The 25,871-nt window shown below is 44.8% G+C and overlaps 1 protein-coding gene across 1 annotated transcript in view; it reads right to left on the bottom strand.

Annotated features, from left to right (window-relative positions):
• Nucleotides 1-16,499, bottom strand: part of ptch1 (patched 1) — a 51,907-nt gene extending 35,408 nt beyond the window's left edge. Inside the window, exons 1-2 of the mRNA XM_076099533.1 lie at nucleotides 10,772-16,499; nucleotides 8,904-9,096 (exon numbers count right to left, since the gene is read on the bottom strand). Coding sequence (XP_075955648.1) covers nucleotides 8,904-9,096; nucleotides 10,772-10,942 — 364 coding nt within the window. The 5' untranslated portion in view covers nucleotides 10,943-16,499. The remainder of the gene's footprint in view (nucleotides 1-8,903; nucleotides 9,097-10,771) is intronic.
• Between the last annotated feature and the right edge of the window lie 9,372 nt (nucleotides 16,500-25,871).

Raw genomic sequence — 25,871 nt, 5'->3', positions numbered from 1 at the left:
ACAGATAACAGGAAAAATATATATGTGAACTGTCCCTTAAAATGGTTTAGCAATGAAAGACAAATGTACAGAAGGCACACCAGATATACATTTGTGTTGTTCCCAGTTGCCTCTTTCTCTGAAACATTTGTTCTTGCTTGGTCCTTGCTACCGGTCAGTCTGTTGAGTTTCCCACACTAAGTCCTCCACGTAACATCACCACCTCCTCTTTTCTGTTTGTCTCCTTCTCAGCTGCCACTGCCAATCACCTGACAGCGCTTTGATCACTAAGACGAACCCACCTGTTGCCTTCCTCCGCTATTTGTCTGCTTCTACCTCCTACCATCTGCTGCCACTCTCCGTCTGTCCCGCAGTCCATCTTTGCTTCTGGGATTTTTATGCCAAGCAAATATCAGCAGCTTCTTATTCTTGCTGCCACTGTACATCTTGATAGACCCGCTCAACAGGCTAGGTAAATGTCAACAATTCTCTGCGGCCACACAGGTCTGGCTGAAGGTATTGAGAACTTATATGTGTGAATCTCTTCGAACTATGAAAATATTTAACAATAGGGTAGCAAGAAGGGCCACAAGTTTCCTGTTAAAGTAACAACTTTTGAGAGAAAGAAACAATGATTTTGTTTACAAAATGTCATCCCACGACTTGGTTTTGCTATACTAATTAGCAACTTTTGCCTTTTCTGGAATCAGAACAGTATCTGGAGCCTTTCATCGTTTGCTGGATTGCAGCGGCAGAAGAGCCGATGTATTTGAAACTAAGGGCGACTTGCATTCTCTCTCCCTGTTGTAGCAGCATTGGTAAGAGTACTAGCAGTAATACTTGTAGTGCTGGTGGTAGCAGCATACACAGCAGTGGTAGTAGTAGTGCTGAATGCAGGCTCTGCAATGCAGGTGTGCAACACAGCCACAAATATGTGATGAAAGGCCTCACTGAGAGCCGAGACCCTATCTGACCCATGTTGAGCTCCCCCTTCACTCTCTTGCTCCCCCTCTCTTTCCTTTTCAGCTTTCAAAGAAGAGGGAGCTGCAACACAGAAGAAGAAGAAGAAGAAGAAGAAGAGGGTGACCACAAAAATAGAGAGAGGAAGAAGTGCTAAGAAACAGGGAGTGCTCTGACGTGCATCTGTAGCAGAGTGTCCCCTGGTGCAGCTACACACCCCCGAGCAGCCCGACCCCTGACACAAATGTGACACCCCAGCTGCCAACCCCTGCCCCCCCACCCTCCTCTCTGAACCCCCACCCACACCACCAACCCTCACCCCCCAGCTCCAGCATTACCATATGTATGGCTCCCCTCGCCCCTGATTATGCTAATCACCTGTCCGGCCCCTGCAGCCCCTAAAATGGGTGTATTTAGCAGTCGGCTGGGTCCCAATGCAGCTTCCACTGGGCCCGAGGTGTACATTCACACACTCCTCAATGGGCAGATTCTTCCACGTTGCTGCCTTCATTCAGGTCCCACTCTCCCCTCCCAACCCCCCAACTCCACCCGAAGAAATCCTATTCAACACCAATGGATTCACAGAGCAGTGGAAAGAGTAGTAGGGCAAGAAAATGCTGACAGAAAGTCTGTGTTTGTAGCATGTGCGTGCAGGCATGCAGTGGTTGATTAAAAATACCCGACACATCGGACAAATGATGTATTAATTGGTGCATGCGACCAAGAGGATGTGCGATTTGATGCCTCTGCCACTGTAAGTGATGTAAAAGTGTTAAACACTCTCCACAGTGCACTCTTTTGTTATGTTAAAATAAGAGCATTAAAAAAAAATGAATTAGAAAAACAACTCTTCCATCAACTCCAGGTCCATTGGGAGAAAAATTCTCATCCTGGATCTTCTGTCAGTGGCCTGTCCAATGCAAGCCAGGTGAGCGACCCCCCCCCCCCCCCCCCCCCCCCGCTGCATCTACCGCCCTGTGATTGGCCCACAGCCCAGCCATAACAGACTGTGACATGAGCCTGAACAGCCGATCTCAACCAGCCATCTCTCTGTCATTTCCTGGAAAGACGGCCCATGATTCCGGGTATCCCAAAATCACACATTCCAAAGTGTCAAATAGAAGAAACAGAGAAAGTGTGAATGGGAGGAAGACAAAAATAAACCGCATTTCTTTCCCAGTTACATAGGTTCTTTGTGGTTACCTTTGCGCATAATTAAGTTTACGGTTGCTAGGGCTGGGTATCATATCAAAATAATCAATATTGGTGCCAACACGAAATGTAGGTCTCAGTGCCGGTACTTCGTCATTAAATGTTTTTGGCCACTTTTAGCTCTGTTTTGATCTCCGCCAACTCCTGAGGGAAATGTCTGGCTCTATAGCTGCTAAATGCTTCCTGTCAGTTACTAACTTAGTGTAGCGCACAGCTGATTGACGAGGGCTTTTTTCTTTAACACGGCTGCCTGTTGCAGCCAAATATTGACGCTGATGAGAGCAGAGAGAGTGAACCAAAACAGTAAAAGCTGCGGTCTAAAAAACCAAAACAATGAACTGAAAGACACTAAAACGCTCTGTAGAGCAGATGGGAACTGCAGTGTTGGGTTATTGTTTTCTGTGGGTTTTCCACTTTGAGTTATCCCGTTCCCATTGCACAGACATTCGATTCATTGTTGATATAAAAAATATGGATAAGCTAAGCTGCTTTAAATAAATAATACTGATGAAAGTTTCAGTAAACAAGCCTCAGAATCTGACCAAGCGATACTAAAGCTCAATTTACTATTGCATGCGCTGTGAGCGGGACAACTGTATCAGCACACTTGGTTAAAACTTTCAAGCTAACACTGAAAAAGTCAACGTTTTATGGAAATGTTTATTCATTTATTCAGTGTGTAGATGCTCGTCTTTTTTCCTACACTGAATTTGTTATGCTGCATCCGTTCCGCCCAGGACAAAACTGTTGGATTTAAATGTCTAAACAGAAAACCATGAAGACAATGACAGAAAAAAAAGTGGTGCCCATCAGGCCTCGCTGCACTTCATAACACAACAGCCGAGTCACAAGTTCCCAATGTCCTCACGCTTCAGCCAGACTCGCAGGGCGGTCTCAGTTCAGGAGACCGTTTCACTCTGACGCATACTGACTTAATCTGGAGTCCAAACCTCTCAATCATCTGGGAGAGGAAATGTTTTATATCACTCTATCTTTATGCCTCGTGTGTGCATGTGTGGTACTTGTGTAACGGCTGTGGCTGCCAGGTTCTATGACGTTGTGCTGTAGGAATTGCAATGAACTATACTGCTACGTACGTAACCCGTGTGTGCCAGAGGGGCTAAGAAACTCCGACGACACACACAATTCGGAGATGTTTATGGCGCGTTTGCGTGAAAAATTCTCGGCAGGCACTACATTCTGAAAGGCATCAATCCACACCCCAATCTCTCTCCTGGTGTACGGTAGGCACTGCAGCCAAAACACAAACACACTACCGCTACTATATTCCTGCTTCTTCCCTCGCTCGGTTCCCCCCCCAAACACACACACACACACACGCTCTTTCCCTCTGCTGTTGTACTTTCTCCACCCCTCTGGCAGTCAGCGCTGTGAGGGAGGGAAGAGAGGAAAGGGGAAGAGGGGAGGGAGGGATAGGATGGAGGCCAGACCACCCTGCTCTCATGGCAGGGCTGAGTGTTTACATTGCCGTGGCTCACTCTGTAATACATCTGGCATTCTGAGGCCACTCTCTCCAGCCAGGGACGGGGGAGTGGTGGTGGTGGTGGAGGGGGAAGGGGGGGGCCTCGGGTAAAGAGAGAGACCTTTCTGGCAGAGGGGAAAAGAGAGGGAGAGAGGGAGAGAGGGAGAGAAGGAGGTAGAGGGGGAGGGTAATTCTCTCCACAGTCTCCTGTGGTCGGTCATTCGCAGGGCTCTGTTTTTTGAATAAGAGCGCCTGAAAGAATGCAAAATGTAAACAGAGAGCTTGGAGGCATCTCAGGATGTCGTTTGTGAATGGGAGAGCGTTCGCGCGCGCACATACACACACAGCATGGTCAACAAGCATCTGAAATTTACTTTCGCCAGGTAGGGGTAATATACACAAAACTGCTTTCAGATGAGGGAGCGCTAGCTTGAGAAAACAGCGCTGCGAGTCTGTGTACAGTACCAGAGGCGCAATGTTTCCCCACACTAAATCCCTCACCAGCAGGCCTGCACTTTTCATCAACTCGTAAAGTTGAACACAACACGCTGGAATGTTATTCCATCTATAGAGCTTTAATCCTGTTTGTCAACGGATAAACACAAACCTAATTGAGCCCAGTTTTGAAAAAAATGTAAAAAAAAAAAAAAAGTGTGCAGGCTCACGTGTGTGTGGATGGAGAGAGAAAGACGGATGACTCTATGTAGTGGATTCTGTGCAAACTAGGAACGAATATTGGGTGTGGGCGCATTTGGTGTGTGTGTGTGTGTGTGGGTTTGATTGCTTGCGGCTGCTGAATGAAAGCAGTTGGAGATGGAGTGTGAGGGACAGAGTGAAAGAAAATGAGAGAAAGAGAAGGAAAACAGATGAATAAAGACAAGAAATAGCCTGCCATGCCAGCCCCGGTCAACCACCTACTCACTCGCAGAACCAGAACTGCAAAGCCTCACAGTGAGCCTGAATGTGTGTGTGTGTGTGTGTGTGTATGTGTGTGTGTATGTGTGTGTGTGTGTGTGTGTGTGTGTGTGCATGCATCCATGTATCAATGCTCCCATACACATCAAACGCTGGATAATTCAATCACGCAAACCACAATCCTCTCAGTGGAGACGCCACATTCAGGGCTCTCCTCCTCCTCCTCCTCCTCTTTCTCCTCCTCATCTTTGTCCACAAGAAAGGATGTCAGGGCTTCTTCCGCATGCACTTAACATTATACCGCTCCCCTCTCCGCTGCCATTACCAGCAAAACAACAAAACAACCACCAACTCTGTCAACTCAGCTCTTAATCACCCTAGATACGAAACAGACATGCGATCGAGGGAGGGAGTTGCTTTACAAAGACAAACCTTTGGTCCCATCAGACTGGATTCTGAAACCTTAAATCAGGCTTAGGATGCACACAAACATGGATAGGCGGCGTTTGAACCGTTACATATGGATTTCAGGAATAAGCCGAAAGCAGACAATAAATAATGAACATTCGGGGAACGGGACTTTGAATTCGACTTTGAATCCGTCTGTCGCGTCATTTCTCATATATTCTTACGTTACAGCAGGAATGATGACTTGCATTGAAGTGGAAGATGGACATTTGAGTTAGGATAATTTAAAGAAAATCAGAGATTAAAGAAAAAATAATTACATCAGATTCACTGCCCTCTGCTGGAGGACAGATGTCAAAAGGTTAAACACAAGCTCATAAAGTGCAATACTGACACAGGAAAACAACGCACAGTCTCCTAACAACATCTGGCTCACGTGAGATGCCCTCATACCCGCGAACACACATGCGTAGAGACGCATATGCAGGACACAAGCAACGCCTGGTGACAGCTGCGACTTCTGCTGCATTTCCTCCAGCCCTCCCATCCTCCATCCCCCTCCCGCCCTCCCTCCTCTGCTGCGAGTCTTCACTCTGCACCCAGGCCACAGGGTGAGTATCAGGTGAGGTTTTAAATAGCGGGGCCTCCGCAAGATGACCTCAGGGTCCCAGGGGTCTACCCCCGTGGCCCCTGGCCTCTACACTTATGCCCCCCCCCAAGAAAGCGCTCCGGGACCTGGGGCCTCCTCTCAGTCTGTAGCCTCGAGGCTACAATCCGTAGCCCTGTGCCCCCAGCCCGGCCAATAAATCTGCAGAACTCATTTCAAGTTGAATCGCTCACACGTATCTCTGTGTCCGCGACGAACGCATGCTACCGGCCCCGTCCTCTCCTTGGTCGATGCTAAAGCTACAGGCTTTAGCATCCCCCCCCAGTTTCAACTTCAACCCCTTGCCCGGAGCTTGAGCTTCAAAAGCCCCGATTCCAAACGTTCTCCTGCCTGTACCTTCTCTCACCCATCAACACGGACCCCTTAGGTCCTCTGTCAGCACAGAAACCGAGCGAAGGAGCGTGGGGGCCGTCCTACAGGAAGGCCAATGTTTACGCGATACTGTTTTAATTAGAGGCAGGCGGCGCCGCTATTTTCTTTACAATTTGGCCTGTGTTTGCCTGAAACCCAGAATGCCATGGGATGGCTGCGTTTTCCATTCGTGGCCAGGAGGAACTTTCTTATTCCTCTCCTCTGTGTCTCTGCTCCCTGAACGTGGCTTATGGCTAATCACCGCAGGATCATCGAGAATCATCTGCAATCTGAAACCAAGGACGCATCTGAAGTCAAACGCGGGCCAATGTAGGCATGCGGTCGGACATTGAGGAAAGCACACAGACGAGGGGGGGGGGGGAAGCTGGAGGCCACAATACTACAACTTCCTGTTTGAGCCCATAGTTTCCTGTGAGGGTCACAGTGGACACAAACGCAGCGTTTATCTGCAGTGTGGATGCCATCTTCCCTAAATACACGCCACTGTCATTTGCATGTGGTCTAGGGAGGAAAAAAAGATTTTAAAAGATAAAAAAAGCGTTCTCTAAATGTTTAGCAAAACACAAACCCCCATACATCCTCGTCGGTTTGACACAATCGCCTCTTTGTGCAGACGTGCGTCTCACTCCCCATTGGTCTCTGTCGCTTTGTCTAATAAACAGAACTTCCTGTGTCTGAGTGTTTATAAACAGTGTGCTGAGTGAGCACTGTGAGAAGAGACGATCCCTGCGAAAGCTGCTGCACGTGACAGTGCGCAGAATAAACACGCCAGTCCGCTGCGGTTTACGCGGCTAATAGGTGGTCTGCCGTCAACCTCGGCACCGGCTAGAAGGCAGGTGACGACGGACACGTTTGATTTGAGAGATCTAATATGAGCTGGGTGTATTGTGTGTGCGTGCGTCCACAGGCCACACAGCTTCCAGGCGGGGTCGTCCACGGGTCGCCTGCGGAGGGCAGTTCCAAATGAAACATAAACAGCCGCTCAGTCCTCTCCTGCTCTCTCTCCTCTTTTTCCTCTCAGACGATGGGCCAGTCCCCCAGCACGGCCCAGCACAGCGCTCAGCGGTCCAGGCAGAACTGATCTATCCCTCAGCTGTGCAGTCTAATCTAAACAAACAGATCTCTCCCTATCAACATCTGGAACCCCTCACGTACCGGGGACCTAGGAAACCACCGCAGCCTAGTCTCTTTGTCAGTGTGTGTGTGTGTGTGTGTGTGTGTGTGTGTGTGTGTGTGTGAGCAGGTCTCTGTGCATTGGCCACGTTGTAGACGTCTACCAGAGGTTAATAGGCTTGGTTCAACATAAAGCTAGCCTGTTCTGACAATACTAAAACGTGATGCTGTAACTTGGGTGAAACACTAAAGAGTAAAGTAAGGGCCAAGCAAAAAGAAAGGCTATACAACTATTTAATCATCAGTTATGTGCCAGTAAAGTTGATGTAAATGCCACAGCTAATAGTGCAAGGGGGCTGGTGGATAACAAATATCCAATATTTGTAATACCTGACTAATCTTTTAGTGCAATAACAAGAACAATGCTAAATACCAATCACAAATTAGCGGTACGTTTTCAAAGTGCCACAAAGCATAAGCATCGTGCATCATGTACTTCTCTGTTGTCCTTCCGTGTGCTCAGTATGCTCCAAACGATATATATTTCAGCACGGGTCTGTCATAACAGACCCCTCACCGCGGTGCACATGACCGCCGGTCTGACATGTGAAAAGAGGGTGTGAAAACAAGTGTGTTCCTCTGGCGACAATCAGGAGCCCTGTACTGAGGAGGCTCCCCTCCTGCCTAAACCTGAGCCATCTGCGCCTGCGCCACAGATTAGAAGAACACGCCGTCGGTCAGACCCCTGCAGCAGCACGCAAGGGGACAACAGCCAACCCGGGGACGAGGTGGGGTGTTTGATCCGTCTGCTTTAATGCTTGATCTCATGAGCTGCTATACATATTTTTTTGTGTGTGTTTATTTGAGGGAAGGAAGGTAAAATGGGATGAAACCAGAAAAAAAGGCGAACACGCAAACCTGACAACGACTACTATTTAGTTTCTTTTTTTCATGACCAAAAGAAAATACTTTTTTTCAGTTTTTTCAGCAGCAAAATCTGTTCCTCCATTCATGACTCCTACAGCCGACTCTAGCCCCTAAGTGCAGGAATGCGGATCAAAGGGAAGGAAAGCCCCTTACCCCCCCCCCCCCCCCCCCCCAAAGCACCACCCATACGCACAGTCCCCCTTTTTTTTCCTTCAAGTATTCAGTCTTCATAAGTTGTTTCTGAAGAAAAAACAACAACAACAACGACGAGGAGTGAGTGAGCGGCCCATCCACTCCACAAACACGAGTTCCTGTCCTCACTCCGCTTTTTCCCTGCAGCCGGAGACAAATCTTTTCGGAAAGTTGAGAGCTGTCCAAAACGGGACCACACACAGTCTCTGAGCATTCAACTGCTGGGGGCAGGCACACACACACTCACACACTCACAAAATGGCGGCTTTGACGAAAATTTCCTCGACCCCGAAAGCTGCTTTATGAACTTAATTACGACCTTACTTCGGAGTGCAGTTGCAGTGACCTCTTGCACGGCTTGTGTGTGCATCCAACGTGGTTTTGGAACCAGAAGAGGCATAAATTCAATTGATAAATGAAATTATTTTCAAGTTTCACTTGGCCACTTGCCAGGACCTAAACAATAAACAAACCCCCTGGCTTGTTTAGTAGCAGAATCAACCCACTCTTCCAATCTAAACCATCCCACGCAGTTTCCACACACGCAATATGGAATTGCATAGCTTCAAAAGCACTGAAAAAAAAACTGAACAGTTCTGGCATCTTACATTCAAACACACACAAAACCAGATAGACTTGTCACAAACAGCCAATAATGAATCAGAAGTGTCTTACCTTCCACCCAGAGTTTCTCCACGTCCGTCTCCAAATTAGCTGCCCTTAAGCCCACGGCGAAGGCTCCGAAAATCATAAGGCCCACGACCAAGAACTTTCCGCAGTTCTTTTGTATGTAACAGCCCAGCCTGAATAAAAGTCTCTGGAACTTCGCCCTCAGCCATAGAGGTGCTTTCCTCCCAGTCGCCTTCCCCTACAACGAGACAAGAGTCCTGATGTCAGCGTCAATTCAAACCCAAAAACATTGGACTTACCTGGACAGACACTACCTGTAGGCTTTAAATAGAAGCGGTTTGATTGTTAGACAGGCAAAGACATGACAACCACAGGTGGACCCAAGTGTGTTTAAGTCAAAGAGTCTTCAAAATATCTGACCCAAGGAACCTCATCGGAGAAGGCTGGCTGTTAGGATTCGCTTTAAGACCGCAAATACATTTATAAAAAGGGGTCTCAGAGCGAAAATGGGAGCTGTGATCAAAACCACAATACAAACACATTCACCGCCTCACTCTGCTCGCTGACCTGTGATGGCTGAAACGCACGCATCTGCCGAGGACCACCGAGAAACCACCCAGGACTCCTCAGAGTGAGAGCCACAGGTTCTGTCATATCGGTAACACATATAAACTGTAACCTTAGCAGGAGTCATGCAAAAGGGAAGAGATCTTCATCCCCTACAGGGTACCCCCCCCCCCCCCCCCCCCCCCCCCCCACACACACACACACACACACACACACACACACAGAGCCTGGTCCCTTTTCTGTCATTTCGCTGGTAGAGCGAGGGGTTATGAAGATGCTAATACAGACACACTGACATAAGGGTGTCACAGGTGTGTGTTGCTGTGCTCCAAAATGGATTTGCAGCTGGATCTCCAGAGAGGATGGAGGTAAAAAACACAGTTATACACTAGGTGGCCTTTTTGATAATACGCCTCTCTGTGTCCCTGTTTCACACAGAGACATCCTTATTTAAAAACAATATAGCCTGGAACCCTTCTTTGGATGCATAATCATGCTGTAAAATAGCACAGCATGGTCCCTATGAATAGACTGAAGAAGTATAATAAAGGCATTGGTCCCCAGAATGTGATCTATTTTGGGAGTGCTGTGATTTGTCACCGACACCCACACACACACACACACACACACACACGCATACATCAAACGTTGATTATAAACACCGTGAAAAGGTGCATGTGGTAAAAACCCACAAATACCACCACACACAACTCCCACTCCGCGTGTGTTCTCCAGCCTGTGCACGGGGGAGTGGAGGAGCCATGGGGGGGGGGGGGACTCACAATATTTGTGAACGGAAGAGGGCAGCCACATGGATTATTTTTTGTTCTTTTCTTCACCTGTTAACGCGAGTCGCCTAAGTTGGGACACTGTCACACACACAAAAAAACCTCAATTTAACCACCAAAATTAAAAAATATATATATTATTATTATGCAGTTTACAGAAAAGAACGTCAAGCTGTCTTGTTATGAAAACTGCCAGTGACGGGGTTAGTGTGGACCGCGAGAGAAAGCTGCATGTTTTGCCCTCGTCTGTCTCGAGACCCGTTACTATTTGGGATGTGGTGATCGCGTGTGCGACTACAACTTGTTTTCACATCCTAAAAATAAAAAAAAAAAAAACAGAAGCCGGGTTGCACGAGAACGGTGTAAAATGTTGCTCAAGTTTCCGTTCTCTACAACCTTGCCTTACCCCCGTGTCCCCCCCACACCCCCTGCCCAGCCCGTCCCGTCCCGTTACCTAGCAGCGACTGGACATGGTTTGGCCACCTTTTTTTTTGTGTCGGCGAATACAATGAAACCAACACCATAAAGCTCCCCGGTTAAGAGATGATAAATAAGCACCTGGGTTATTTGCTCCAAAGCAAAGCTCGCGTCGCAGTAACTCGGCCGCTGCAAATACTCCAAATCCAGCGGTGCGTTGCGGGTATAGTCCCCCCTGTTCCTCCGCGTTATCCTCGGCCGATCGGGGTCTCTGTTTTCCTGCTCGGAGGGCGCATTAGCAGCCGAGGCCATGTTGCGGGGACTGCGAGACCGTTTCCCACTTTAGAGTACCTCCCCGAAAGCGTGCAGCGATATCCCAAGGCAACGGAGTTTCACTCTCGGAGATCTCACACCCGCGAAGTAGGACTTCATACTCCTGTTGGAGACGGAGAGTCAAAGTCTGCGCCTTCCATCCCAACATTTCGCGATCCGGAGGTCTCCGCCGCTTTCACCGCATTCACCGTGTCTCTTCCACACACAAACAGTAGGGTTCTCTCAAAAAGCAAAGTGCGCAAAGTGATTCCCATACACAAGTCGTCGGGTAAGAAACCTCGATGGTCGTTGCATTCTGGTGAGATCTATGTGGTCTTCCCCCTGGGCCGCGCGTCACGGCCAACTCTGAGATTCAATAGAAGAGGAGAAAAAGACCTCTCTCCATTTGGAGGCAGGAGGAGGAGGGGTGAAGAGAGAGGGAGAGAGGGAGAGAGAGAGAGAGAGAGAGAGAGAGAGAGAAAAGACTGGAGATCCCGCCTCTGGGGCTGTCAGATTGCAGGACTTTCTTGGATCTGATTGGTTCCAGAAGGGCAAAAATTACTCAGCAAACACGACTATTATTAGCTGCTTAGCAACAGCTCACTAAAGTAGAGAGACCACCCAGGCGGGGAGACCTCATGTGTGCATCTCCAACTTCAGGGGAGGCTCGACGAGGGCCAACCCCGCTCGGTGCGTTTGGTTGTTCTGGGTTTCTACGCAGCGCCCTGTCGCCAGAGAGAGGCATTTCCCAGAGATAGAGGACCTGAAGTCGGAGGAAAGGTACGCGGTTTGAGCGACGGAAGGGGGGCAGAGGAATGTCTGAACTGCAATTTTAAACTTTGATTTTTTTTTTTCTTCTACCGCCACCATGATGCTGCTGGTAGTTGAGCCTCAAATTACAGCGGTTCAAGGGGAGGTCCTACAGATACAATGTCAGCCCCGCTATAGCGCATAGACTCAATGCAATTGATACTTTTATGTGGCCTTATTTATTTAGAAGCTTGTTTGTACAAATAGCAGGGATACATCCAAAATGATTATAGTTAATAAATAAAGTTATGGTCACAATGATAAAAACAAAACAAACAGCGTCCCCCCAACTATGGCTGCATGTCAATCTGTAGACACAACCCAACAACATTTAACATGCAAAACAATCATCTTTTGACATAATTAGTAAACATAAATATAATTTTTGCACCTAACGCGTGCGGCGTGAAAAGCTCTGACACTTGGAAAAACAAGCGCATATCCAAGGATTTAAAGACTTGTCAGGTTAAAGAAATATGAACATATCAATATGTTCAAAACAACATCTGCTTCCCCAAATGTCACTATCTTAAATCTTCATGACGCCTAAACAATAGAGACAATTAGATCTAAGAACTATTAAATATTTGTAACTTTTCTTTAAAAAAGAAAAGCAAATATCACATCATTTAGCTGATACTGTCTTAATGGAACAGGCTTAACAAAACGAACACATTGACTGCTCGTTAGCCCGTGTGGCCGCTTTCATGGGATCTCTCCGCTGTTCAAATTTCACACCTGGGCCACTCCGCGCTCAGCAGCGGCTCGTTTGGCGGCCAGCCGCGCGCACTTACCATCTTCAGTCCAGGTGGGGAGAGCTGTCAGAACAAATCCGTGATATCCGCCCCCCGTGGAGACCGACACGTGTCCGTCACGAGGAATACAAAAATACCTGCTTTATTGTTGCGAGGAGAAAATAAGTCACATTGTAATCCATCTTGGTCGCAGGCATCGCGCTATCAATTACATGGCTGTTCATTTTTCGCCACGTGGGTGGTCCCGTTCGCTTCATAGGCAGGACTCTTTGACTGTCACGTGATTAGCCCAAAATTGTAAACAGTACCAACCCATGCACGGCAGCATCCCACACGCTCAGAGAGGAAGATGGCACAGAGTCCCACGCACTGCAAAAAATGTCGTCACGCACCTGTGCACGCGAAATGTACATTACAATTATGATGACGCTTGCGCACACATTACCAATTCACATATTTAATATTCAGGGATAGCTTCTTAAAACTGACTGCTATTGTCTGAAAATAGACACCCAAATGATCACCAGAATGCCATTTTTTAGCAAATACATTTTTTTTCTCCTGTACTCTTTTATTTGGTCAAAATCAAACTGTAGGATTTAACTGTAGTCTACTCCTCCTTTGGCTCAACCCTTGTCAGAGAAGCTCAAATGGCTCAAGTGCCACGTTTTTTTTTTTTATACACAAGGTTATCCATTCACTTTAACATAAAATACTTTTCTTTGGATAAAGTTCTTTTGGAGGGTTGGCTGCAACAATAATGTCACTTCAGTGGCATCAGATATCCGTGGTGCGGTGTCTGAGTGGGAAAAAAAGCGTCTCAAGGAGGACAAAGTGGGCTACGAAGCCCCCTAACGCCCCTCAACAGAGCCAGGCCTGTCTTACAGCCAGCAGGAGTCGTAACTGCTGCACCGTGTCTGTGCTAGACACGTTCAAGTTGTTGTCGTGACGGGAACGCTGCAGGACTCCATCAAAGTGCCCTTAGTTCATCGTGGAACATGGTCCTCCCCTACGAATACTGTAGCGTGTAGGCTGTAAAGATATGCCAGTAAACATTCTCTGGGAGATTATATTGCAAGCATCTGCGTGAACTAATGAAATACATGTGCACATAAGATGCCAAGACACCCTTGACCAAACATGAGCATATTTCCTTTTTTTTTTTTTTTTTTAATTAATTCACCATCATGTGGTAATATGGATCAGATGGACTCATTGTTCACTTCAGGAATTATACTAAGCAGTGAGAAATGTATTCATTTCATTCAGTTTGGATTTCAGACTTTTGTTAATAGAGGGCAACGAGTCTATCTGGGCCTGTAAGTTATTGTCCTGTAGATAAAAGCAGATTCATAGCTGCCTCATGCATGTTTGGCAAAGCTTTCTTTTCTTTTTGGGATAAAAAAAAATACAGAAACTATTTAAAAGAGGCAATAAAATGTTTGGTTGTTATCTATTTCAATAAAAAGAGAATTAAAACGTGATTAGAAATGTGTACAATAGTACAATCACTGATTGAAAGAATCAAAATGTATTGTAAAATGAGACATTTAACAGCTTGTCACTCATCTGCTGTGTCATAGAACAGAAAGGATTGGTTGATATACAGCCTCTCCATCCAGAGTATTTCCTGCCTTTCTTTGTCTGATATGATACTTCACTTTTTATATTTAATGTATAGAGCTAACAACAGTTGTCGAGACAGACACTTTGATTCCAAACAAGATACGTTGACAGCAGCTGATTGCTGTGGCAATGGGTTTAGCTGTATCCATCACTTCCAGAGGATACATTTTCATATTTTTATTGATGTTCTTATCTTTTCTTTAGTGCCACCATCAAACCTACTGTCAACATTTTGCACCGTCTCTTATAAAAGGCAGGTTTTTCATTAAACTGGCGGAGCACATTGAAGATTTACAAGACAACATTTGATTTCATGACCCTGTGACCTTGCGCCACCTTCAGGAAAATCGTAAAATTTAAACTCCATTATTCTGAAAACTCTAAAAATTGCAAAATCTTCAGTAAGTGATTTGATCTTTTGATATTAGTTCTAAACTTAATAACAATAAAGGTGATAATGTATTCCAACAACATCGCGAGTCAAAGCCTACTCTCCAAACCATGTGTAGTTAAAAAAAATGAAGCACCATTTATTAAACTCAGCAAGCTTCTTAGTTGAGTTATGAATGGAAAGGATGGTGCAGCTGAGTTTGCCAGCCATCATAAGGCCAGACAGAGGAGTGGTGCTCGGTGATCAGGCAGCAGAAAGAGAAGAGTGAAAGAATGAATGCAAACAAAGCACACCTCGTTATTGAAAACAAATGTACTATCCCAATTAAGTAAGAATGTCTCTCTCTCTCCCCTTCCCTCTCTCTCTCCCCTACCACTATCTATTTTTTAAGAGCCCCGTCGCTGCACTCTGGGCTTAGAGCCGCCCCAAGACAAATGTGATCGGTTTAAAGGAGACGAGCCAAAACGCTTTTTTTTCTGCATTTTGTTTTACCAGAATCAGACCTGTCTTTAGCGCTGACACAATGCTGTGACTATGCAATGCACTTCACTAAATCATATTTTCAAATCGGTGCTGATGGACTCGTAGGAATGTTGCCGTGTTCCCAGATGTCCCAGATGACCAATTACTTTGGTGAGAATATTATCACAAGTAGAAATGATTGCATGTTTGACCCAAGTTGTATTTAACTGGAATTGTCCTTTTAAGATGTGTGTTTCTATCTGCATATATATTTACTAGAAAACCTCCCTGTCAGTGCACCTCCACAATATCTCTGATTGGAAGCACAATGCAGGTATACCATTTCCAATATTTCTGACAACTCATAAAACTATCCCCCCCTCCTCCATCTTGACCCAGCTGCCGGCTCCCCTCTGGTCCACTATGGCTGCCGCCTGTGAAGCAGTAGGGGCTGAATGCACGGCAAGAGCCCGCTGGAATGTTTATGCTTGGGCTCAAGGTTGTCTTCAATCATACACAGAGCTGTTTGACAGCTTGCAGCACCGCCTGGCCTCTGTTTACCTCACCCAATTTCCAACTGGCTTTGTGCGCACAATCAGAGCAGCTCAGAGAGGATTCAAGAGGGCAGTCGCACCATACCCCATCCAGCAGCAACACAGAGAGCTGGACCAAAGGCGTCATGATGTGATACAGAAAATGCTAGTGTTTGACTGGTTTAATCAGAAAAGGTAAACAATAAAAGGTAAATAATTCAAGTTGATTTTGTATTTCTCGTGGTCCTTTAAGATCGTGAACATTGTTCTTTTGGAAACATGACAAATGCAATCATAAGAAATGAGGGTTTACAGAAAGTGAGTGTGCACAATATTCTAGAAGATGATGTCTTTGTTTCAACCTATATGTTGTCACATATTTTGATACATGATGTATCTGATACCCACACGATAATGTCACGTTTGACAAAAAAGAAAAAGAAAAGAAAAGTGTGCCTGACAGAAAGGGAGTGATACAAAACTCCAAATCTCAGATGAATATTGATTTTGATTTGAGGGCATTTAAGCACTTTTAAGTCCTTCCGGTCTCAAATTGGGCAACGCAGTCCACTTCGCTGTTTGGCCGACATTTACTTTGAGATCCGGGACAGACAATGTTGGAGCGGGTCTGATATTTAGACAAGGCGGCGGTCTGTTCTGCAGAACTGGCCTGAGAAGCTGTAATTTTTGGAAGCCAGCTCAGCCTCCAATGTTAACAGGAAACGTGTGCTGCTCTGAATGTATACACGCGGCCTCAACAAATAAGCAGTATAATACAATATCAACGCTGTGGCTCCACAGAAAGACGGGGTTTCGAAAGAAAGAAGGAAAGAGAGGCAACCTAAAATAGGAAGAGGGGGAGCAGTCAAGCAGATGGAGCTGGTCTCTCAGCAAATTCATTTTTCTATGTAAAGAAATGAAAGGAAAGTTTTTACACAGACTCACACTCACAAACAAATACATTTGTTGTAAATTCTTACAGCTGCAGTCGTGCACATGTTGACTTCACACATTCACCTTGGTAGAAGGTTTGCTTACTTCCACTCGGGCTGAGGTGGTTCTCTGTGGGAGGCCCACTGGAAAAAGTGACACATTTAAAGGTAAGGACCTCATAAGCTGTCCAGACCTCTGTTTACTCACCCAGACCTCCTGTTCAGCTGAGAACAGCGGGAACTGTTACCTCCCTCGATGGAATTCAAGCTCATAAACAAGCAGCATCAACCTCCATTAAGAGAAATTAGCACAGAGCATCGACGCACACGGTTGTGTTCCTTAATGCATCTACTAAATACCTCCCGCATAATATTAATGTTCCAAATTAAAATGTCACTAATCGTAACTTTCTTAGTGACTGCTTCTTTTCATGGGTAGATGTTTACAGTTTTGGAGTAAGAGCTGTATTAATGTGGATTAAGCAATGTTTGGAATACCAGAGCTATTCTGAGGTGTGCCTAGCAGCATAATAGACCTGCAGTTACAGGATTTTGTGTGCGTTTAATAGTTTGTCTGCAGAACATCATATGTGAAATGATATAAAGAGTCCGATATCCAAAGAGTAAAAACAATAAAGATATATTTACAGTAACTACTTTTAAAAATGTAACCATGTTATTGTTTAACGAAGCAAGTAGCATCATTGGTATATTAGATTTGAAAAATCTAAAGAGTAAAATAAATAAGATCATATTTCATTAAGTTTTATTTGACCATGTTTGAGTTTGACAAATACCTTAAAAGCCAACTAGAGGAAAGTGCGATAAAAAGCACAGTTTTCACTCAGAAACAAGGCAATACACAGTGGACTCTTAGAGATAGCACGTGGTTGAGAGCCCCTACTGACACAAACACTCTCATTACAGAGTTTGGGACATTCGTACAACTTCTAAGTATGATGCTGTTTGCATCAGTCGTGTTGGAATTTGGGCATCCTGACAGAAAGGTAATATTTATGCTGGAGAATTAACTTTTTGTGCAGCCACAGTGGACTCTTGATTGTTTTGACCTTTTCAAGAACACATGTTGGAACTTGGATCCGTTTAAAAAAAAAAATTGGTGCTCCCTGGTTGAAATGTAGATGCAACATGGGAACGTTCATTTTCATAGACAGAGCAAAGTCATGTTTGAGCCTCACTTTCACAAATTCATGATCCCCTCCATATATATATACAGTATACAGTATATATATATATATATATATATCTCACAAGAGAGACAGATAGAGACAGATGGTGGGAGAAAAATAGGTTTCATTAATATCATTGTTGGAGATGTAGTGCAGACCTGCAGCGTGGGTGCTGACAGCACCTGCAGCCAAACTGCTGTGAGTGCATTAACTCTCTTGTGGCTCATCAATGCACCCTCACAGTCATCATCTGCTTGTTCTCCCCACAGTGCCATGAGGTCATAGCTTAAGTGGCCAATTAGCCCAAAACACTGTTCAATCTGTGCCATCTCCAGAGATAGAAAGAGTAAGGGATGAGGAGGGGAATTTATTGCTGCACCGCAGGACATCTGTGAATGGAGGATTGTGGAAGCTGTCCACCTCATGCCTGTCATCTTACCGTAACACCTGCAGTTATGTGAGTGCAGTTCTGACTCGTGTCTGTGGCCGTCTGGTCTGCTTTGGTTAAACGTCTGGTGGGCTTACTGTGAGGTCTGACATGAGCAGGGAGGGAAATAGCTGTCACAATTACCCACGCTTGTATCTTTCAGCTAAAATCCCTGTTTCCAAATTACCGTCTGCCAACAATCTTCTTGCCTAATTTACGCGTATTGGTCAAGATGTTGGCCCTCTCTCCTCTGACCGTCTCTGTCCAGCCAAAATTGTTAGTGGTGAATATTCAACTGTAATCGCTCTTGAACAAAAACTATGCATGAGGCCACAAGAGGATGTGCAACAGCGTTTTTCTGTTCTGTTCTTCAGAGGCGACAGTTTTCAAGCCAGGTGGGCCTGAATGTGGGAATAAGTGATCAAATTAGATTAAAGGAGGATTGAAGTGCTGAAAGAAAAGAAGGTCAGTATATGGAGAAACAGAGAGACATAAACGTGTTCAACGTAAACACAGCTATGTGATGAAAGAGCATTTATTGGCTGCGTTTTAATTATTGCTTTGACTTTCCATAGACTGCCAAGGACTGTTGTGTATACAGAGAATGTCTGAATCCAGCCTCACAGAGAAGGTGCTAGTTCAAAAGTCTTGGCAATGCTCAGAAATGCATCCGCTGAATTCAAAAGCGGCATTGTTTGGCACTGCCGTGGCAATGTCAAGTGTGACGTAATTGGCGCTCTGTGCGTGTCTGTTGCTACCATCTCTTGATATGCAGGAATAATAATGAGTGGAGACTCATTATGAGTTGAGGGAGGAATGGTTAAACCTTGAAGAACTCAGTCGTTAACTGAAAAATGAAGTGATGCGGTGCGAATCTGTTCCAGAGTTGATATAACACAGGCATGCTAACAACAGTGTTTGCAGGTTTGGGTCTGCAGGCATCCGATAAACACACATCCATCTGTCCTCTCACCACCGTGCTGGTGTGTAGCACTGCAATGTCAAACAATCTGAAACAAAGTTAACATGTGTTTGTATACAGATTGACTCTTTTCAGTAACACCACCACCTTGGTTTTATCGGTAGTGACACAATGACAGAGCGCGGACCTGAAACATTTCAGGAATACACTTTAGGAGCTTTAAATACTCCATCCAAATAACAGACACCGTAGCATTTATCTCTGTCCTCATATCATAACATTTTTTATGGAACACTCAGCACAATGTGGAGCCGCCCTGATCCTGACATACACAGTCATGCAGCAATATTTTTGTAAGACTTTTAGTCAAATCCAACAAAGACAAATGGTTCCCTTAATTAAGCATCTGGACATAAAATACAATTGTCAACAATGAGTGGAATTCATCAGTAATTATGATGTCATTTCGAGAAGAAAAACTGAAATCTGCTGATGTGGTAATTCACCAAAACAAGAAAAAAAGATGGGGATGAAGCATGGTCTTATTAAAGGGTCTGGATCAAGCTGTTAACTAAACAGCGCATGTGGATGCATGTGTGACAATGTAACTGTATACATTTTTTTAGACTGGCAATTATGTGGGTTTAGTTCAAGGGCTTGAGTCAGATCAGAAATAAACCTGGGAAAATATGTTGAAAAACTAACTTGTTTGGCTTTTACCTGTTGTGGAACTTTCAATCACATCGCATGATCGCATGATCTTCATGAGCAGATACAAGTTTGTTGATGCTGGAATTGTAGATGTTCAGATTTGCATTATTTTCTGAGCATTTTAAGGACTTCTCGTTATTTTTTGCCATTTAGTAGCTGTTCTGGAGCTTCCAATCATATCATCTTCACATGATATGATTGTAATTAAACTTTACATTAAAAGTGTAGACTTGTTAATAGGCCTGCAATTTAAAATTGCTTTACAATATGGATGATGCACGGTTAGTGAGATGATTCCCTGTCGGGGATCCCAGGAAACCTAATGTAGTCATACTAAAATAAATTTTGGTTTACTTTTATTGTTGAGGGTGAAAAACAATGATTTGGGACAGGTCTTGAGTAATTGCTAATAATTACAAACCCCGTAAATTGCCAGTTTTTATAATGGACATTGGTGAGCTACTAGACATTTATCCATTAGTCTCAAAAATGACTGATATCACAAACAAGTTGTAGCCAATGGCTACGATCATCATTTTTCTGGCTTCACTTTACACCAAGTGAATAACCGATAAGGTCGTCGTCTCTTTTTCTGCTGTGTTGTAAACTAAAAACTGTGAAGAGAGATGACGGTTTAATTATCATGAAAGAAAACATTTCCCCCATTTCCAGAGCTCAACAAGTCTTCACTAGCCGTCACTCACACAAAGTCACACAACTGTACAAAGACCCACGTGCAACCGAAAGAGAGGGGAGGAAAAAAAAGGGCACATCCGCTCAGAGGATGGGGTCTTCCAGTAACTATCGTAACATCTGAATGAAGGAAGTGGCCTCACTCCGTCATTGTTTTGAGTGGTCATTCCAAAAGAGGTCATGCATGACTTTAAAGGAAACCCAAGAAGGCCTAATCACACTCACAAAACCCATAGACACTTCATCTGGTGCCCCCCAAGACACACACACACACACACACACACACACACACACACACACACACACACACACACACACACACTTCAAAACAAAACATATTTGCTCACACACACAGACAGACACACATGCCGAACATACCACAGAATCGCTCAAACAAATGCATGAGTCACTCAAACTGTCCACCACTGACAATTGATCAGAGACTGCCCTCGTACATATTTCAAACACACACACTCTGACTCCCCTGACCTTTGACCTTAGGGGAAGGGGGTTGTTGTCTGATGATGTGGGTTCATTTTCTGTGCGTGAGGTCATTTCCTGCCACAGTGACTGTGAGGGGCGAAAGGTGGCTATATTGGTTGACCTCTAATGGGGGGCACAGTGGGCGGAACGGGTGGGGGCTGATCATATGGGACGTAACCCAGCAGGGCAACACAACATTTAGTGAGAAATATGTCTTTGAAATAAGAGTTCCAAACGGGTTCTTCAGAAGAGCTGAGGTTCTACCCAGAACCATTTGCTTCTGGAAAAAAAACTTTTTTTTGATGAAATGGATTTGTCTCTCTTCGTCTTCTTGGGAGAGGATGACATCATGGGTAATATTGTCATCTCTTAACTGTCACTCAGAGAGTTCTGCTGCACTTTTTCTCCTGAGTAAACAAGCGATATGAGCAGACTCACACAAGCATCACCACTGTTGCAATAAACCGTGGCCCTGAGCGACATTTTCTATCAAACAGAGCCCTTTTTATGACAGAACCAAAATGCTCTTTGTTTGCCGTTCATGTCAGAATGAGAGTCTGTGTATATAGATCTGAGGGAAAGGAGGGGGAAAAATGACAGAAAATGAGGAATCTGCTCTGAGCTGCGTTTGTAAACAAGACAAACATAATCAGCATCTCAAGAGCCACATCTGGCTCTGGTCGAGCCGGGCCTAGACTCTGATTGAGGGGCCCAGCAGGCACCATTGTTTCCTCAGAGTTGTTTTGTCACATGTAACCAGAGAAAAAAGAAATCGATAAAGACGTTGTCATTTTGTAGAGCAAACGATTGAATACAAAAAGCATCATCACCTGTCAAAATGCCGCATTTAAACATCATATTACACTCCATGTGTAATGTGTAGTAAAGTGCATGTGGCTGTTGGCAAAGAGGTACTTGTAGTTTTCAATTTCCTGTCGTTTCAAATACTTGTATCAGGTTTCCACTTTTCCCTGTGGTTTAACGTGTACATCGTTATTGTTACGTCAGAGATTTTGGCGGTTTCGAGAGCAACAGAGGTGAGGAGATGTTGAGTGCGACGGCTGTTGACTGATGGTGCGGCTACACAAAAAGAAAGACGAGAGGAGCTGAAGAGGGGAAGGAGGAGAAGGAGGTGCTTTCATTAATATACAGATGATTGTCTTAAGTATGAAAAAAATACCATATTGTAAAATATGTGTTATTGTGTCAGTTTATACAATCAGATTGATCACAAGGACCCATAATGCAAGACATGTGTGGACTGGTGCGATATAACATTTGTAGATTTAAATATGTCTAAAACTGAAGTATTGTATTTCTTTAGTATATTTTTATGCATGTGCATCAAATGTTGAGTGGTTTTTAAATAACCGTCATGCCTTAAATTGTGCCTTGGTTGCCTAATATATTTGTTATTTGAATTAAATTAAAGGGGAGTCAGACAATGGGATTCAGTGGCATCAGTGATGACGACATAATTTTCCCAGCAGTGAAAGTGCGTAAAGGTTCATGCATCTGTCGACAAAATCACATAGTGACATGTTCGTACCATTACGACAACAGCGACTTTTGGGGTTTTAATGTCTTCTGTTATTGTCAGGAGTATGGCTGCACAAAGATCCGCAGCTACGCCTTAAAAGGAGAAATGAAACAGGACAAAACTTCAACTTAAACATCTCCCATTAAAAACCCAGTGAATGTCAGAAAGGGTTTCTGGCTTGTATTTAGCAGACAGCGTGAAGCCCCAAGCGTATATACAGAGTGCAGTTACAGCTCTCCAGAACTGTGTGTAAAAACCATTGTGCTGCAAGGAGAGAGCCCGAAGCATGCCCCGGGGGAACCTTCCTTTTCTTCTCTTTATAGGAAAGGCCGTAATTCATGGAGACAAACCATCATTATATTTAACAGAGTATCATAAACATTCCTGCACGCTGGATTCAAATGGTGAATGCGTCTGGTTAGATGGACGGTTGGGTAAACACAGGGACGTGACCTCTCAACACACACTCACACAAAGGTCTCCCATGTGGGCACACCTGTATGACTCATATGCATAGGAGGGAATGCACCCAATCTCGTATTATACACCTTTACGAGCAGCTAGCTAAGTGAACAACAGCACCCATGCAGATAAGGCACTAACACGTCACTGGTCCGTACATCTCCGTGGGTTACTGCAGTAAATATGAGGCCCTGAAGGAAAATTAAAGACACCCAGTTAGCACTCGAGTTAATACTTGCTTGACTAACGAGAAATACAAATCATCATTACCTAAACTAAAACTTTTGCACAATCTCAATAGACTTACAGGTACATAGATGACATTTGATCTCTGCATTTAACCCAACCTAAGCTTAAGGAGCAGTGGGCTGCTGTTGAGCGCCAGCGGAGCAAATTGGGGTTCAGTGTCTCACTCAGGGACACTTCGACATGCGGACAGGAGGAGCCGGGGATTCGACAAACATGTGGTTTAAGGACAACCCGCTGTCACCCCTGAGCCACAGCGTTTTTTGTGCACAGCTCCTGCACACAGAATCTCACGGTCTGTATGCCTGCAGGAATAGAGGGAGGATAGGAGTGCTGAAGGTCTGCTTCTGGATTGAAAAACAAATAGAGCATGTGCGGCATAGAAAGTAGGCTTTGTCTGAAGGAAAGGGGAAATGGAAAGGTATTGGCCCAGACCATAAGTCAGCCATACCTGGGTCTGGTGTCTTTGCTTTTGGTGTGTGTATGCATGTCTGCAGATGTGTGTAACCAAGGCAAAGTGACTAATGAAGCTGATTACTTCTAGCTGTCAGACAGGACATCCTGCTTGCACTGAGGGCCATGTGCGACTTGCTGCTGATGACCTCAACACATGCTGTAATTCTGAAAAAAAAAAAATCCCTTCTTGATAAACACATCAATGTTTGGACGCAGATGCCCTCATCATAACAGATCCTGCATGCATGTCAGATTAATGTGCTTCAATCCACCCATCGTTGAAAGAAGTCTATGTGTGCCGTATAGCATTTTTGTGTTTGATAAATGCTCAAGTGGGCCTCAAGTGCATCGCCCTGATTGTGAAGCGGACCCATGAGAAATACTCTAATTTGTGGTGGAGCTCCGAAAACTGTCCAAAAAAGAAGGCGATACTTTAGATGCGACACTAGCACATTATGAACTCTTTAAAGCCCTAAACCAGATGCTGAATAACAAATCACCTAGCTCTGATGCTTTCCGTTCAGAATTCTGCTCACCATTTTGGTTCATATTATTTACACCATTTTACAGAATGACAACAGAACAGATCTGTTTATTCTTTTAAAAAACAGACTCAAACTACAAGCTTAATCACCTCTCTGATAAAAAATAAACATTAGGTTCTGACAGCGTGGTGGGGTTGAAGACGAGTCTTTACAGCAGAGCTGATTGAAGATGATTAACTGATCCCACTCCAGTAACCAAGAACGCCCAAACACGGGGAAACAGAGAGACAAGCTCCTACCTCGGATGAAGCAGATTGTATGATATTCTTACATGCAGTCATACCTCCTTTCCTCCTTACTATTTGACCCTTATGTTGTTGTTACTCATGTATGCTTTGCATTTATCGTTTTCAAAAAAAGGTTCAGGAGCAGACTTAATCACAACTTCTTCTAAATGCTCAGTTATGGAGCAGTTGATATAAATAATAATGATCGCCAAAGGTTAAAGGTGGAAAAACCTCTGGTTCAACCCTAACAGATGACTGATGGGGTCCAATCAGAGTCTTTACTTGAAGAAACGGTACGTGGCGCTATTTGGGGCACTCAGCAGTGGACTCATATGTAACCCTGTCTGTTCAGCACCAGACCTTTCTCATTCCAAGTCTCTGCAGTCCCCTATATGCAGCCCATATTTCACCGGAGGGGCATAAAATCTCTCTGGGAACGGTTTCAGGGTTTGAGGCCTCACTGAGTGTTGATTTTAATTGAGCACAAGTATGTGTGTGTTTGATGTATGTGGGTGTGTGCAGTCTGTTTGGGTTTGTGAGCTATACGTGTATGCACTCATACTGCTATACTTGCAGATCCTTAGGTTGTCCGAGGGATGGTGTCTTATATTCTGTGTATAAGCGTGCATATGCACTTGTGCTTGTGATTGTGCGTACACGCGGTAAAAGCAGCTCCATGTTTGTGTGTGTGTGTGTGTGTGTGTGTGTGTGTGTGTGTGTGTGTGTGTGTGTGTGTGAGTGCTTGCCTGGATGTGCATTTTAAGAAAAAGAGAAGGATCATCCTCACAGCTTATTACATTTCATGAGCACATGTTGTGCAATAGACAACCGTATATCCATAACTTCATATGGTACAATTAATTCAGTTTATTTAAAACAATGCAACATTCGTTTCACAACACACAAAATCTATCATACAATTCTGCTTAAGCCTTTGCCAAGAGAAAACACCAGCATACACACAGGTGCACGTATTTATAAATATATATGTGTCAGAGAGAAAAGGCTTCATTCTGGCAGGGTGATGGCCCGATGAAAAGCACTCTGTTTGGCCAGCTAGCCGATATATTTGCAAATAACACGGTAATCTCCCCACGGCAGGCCAAACATGCCGGCGTTTGCTTGCTTATTCCACATGAAAGGCCAGCTCACTCATTTGCTCTCACACACACAAGCAAAGGCAAACATTCCCTTTATTTTTGCAGACTTCTCTCTTTCTCCGTCTTTTATTTCCCCCCCCCCCTTCCCTCTCAGAGCCCAGGAAGGGAGCACTCATACACTCACCCCGGAACAAGCCTGGAGGTCTTCAGACCACACACGGAGCAGTGCGAGGATCTCTCCCTGACTCTCTTTCTTTTTCTCCTGCCTCATGTCTCTCATTCCCACTGTTTCACGTGGTCACTCTGTCTCTCTCTTTCCACGTTTCACCTCTTCTCAGTCCAGCCTGACCGAGGCAGAGTAAAGATTGTGTACCCGCTTCTGCGTCGTGTCTCTTATCTCCTTTCTAGCAGTGTGTTC

The sequence above is a fragment of the Anarhichas minor genome, unplaced genomic scaffold, assembly GCF_050575085.1.
Source record: "Anarhichas minor isolate MPS153535 unplaced genomic scaffold, ASM5057508v1 ptg000025l, whole genome shotgun sequence".
Classification (NCBI taxonomy): Eukaryota; Metazoa; Chordata; class Actinopteri; order Perciformes; family Anarhichadidae; genus Anarhichas; species Anarhichas minor.
This window is presented reverse-complemented; position numbering and strand designations above follow the sequence as displayed.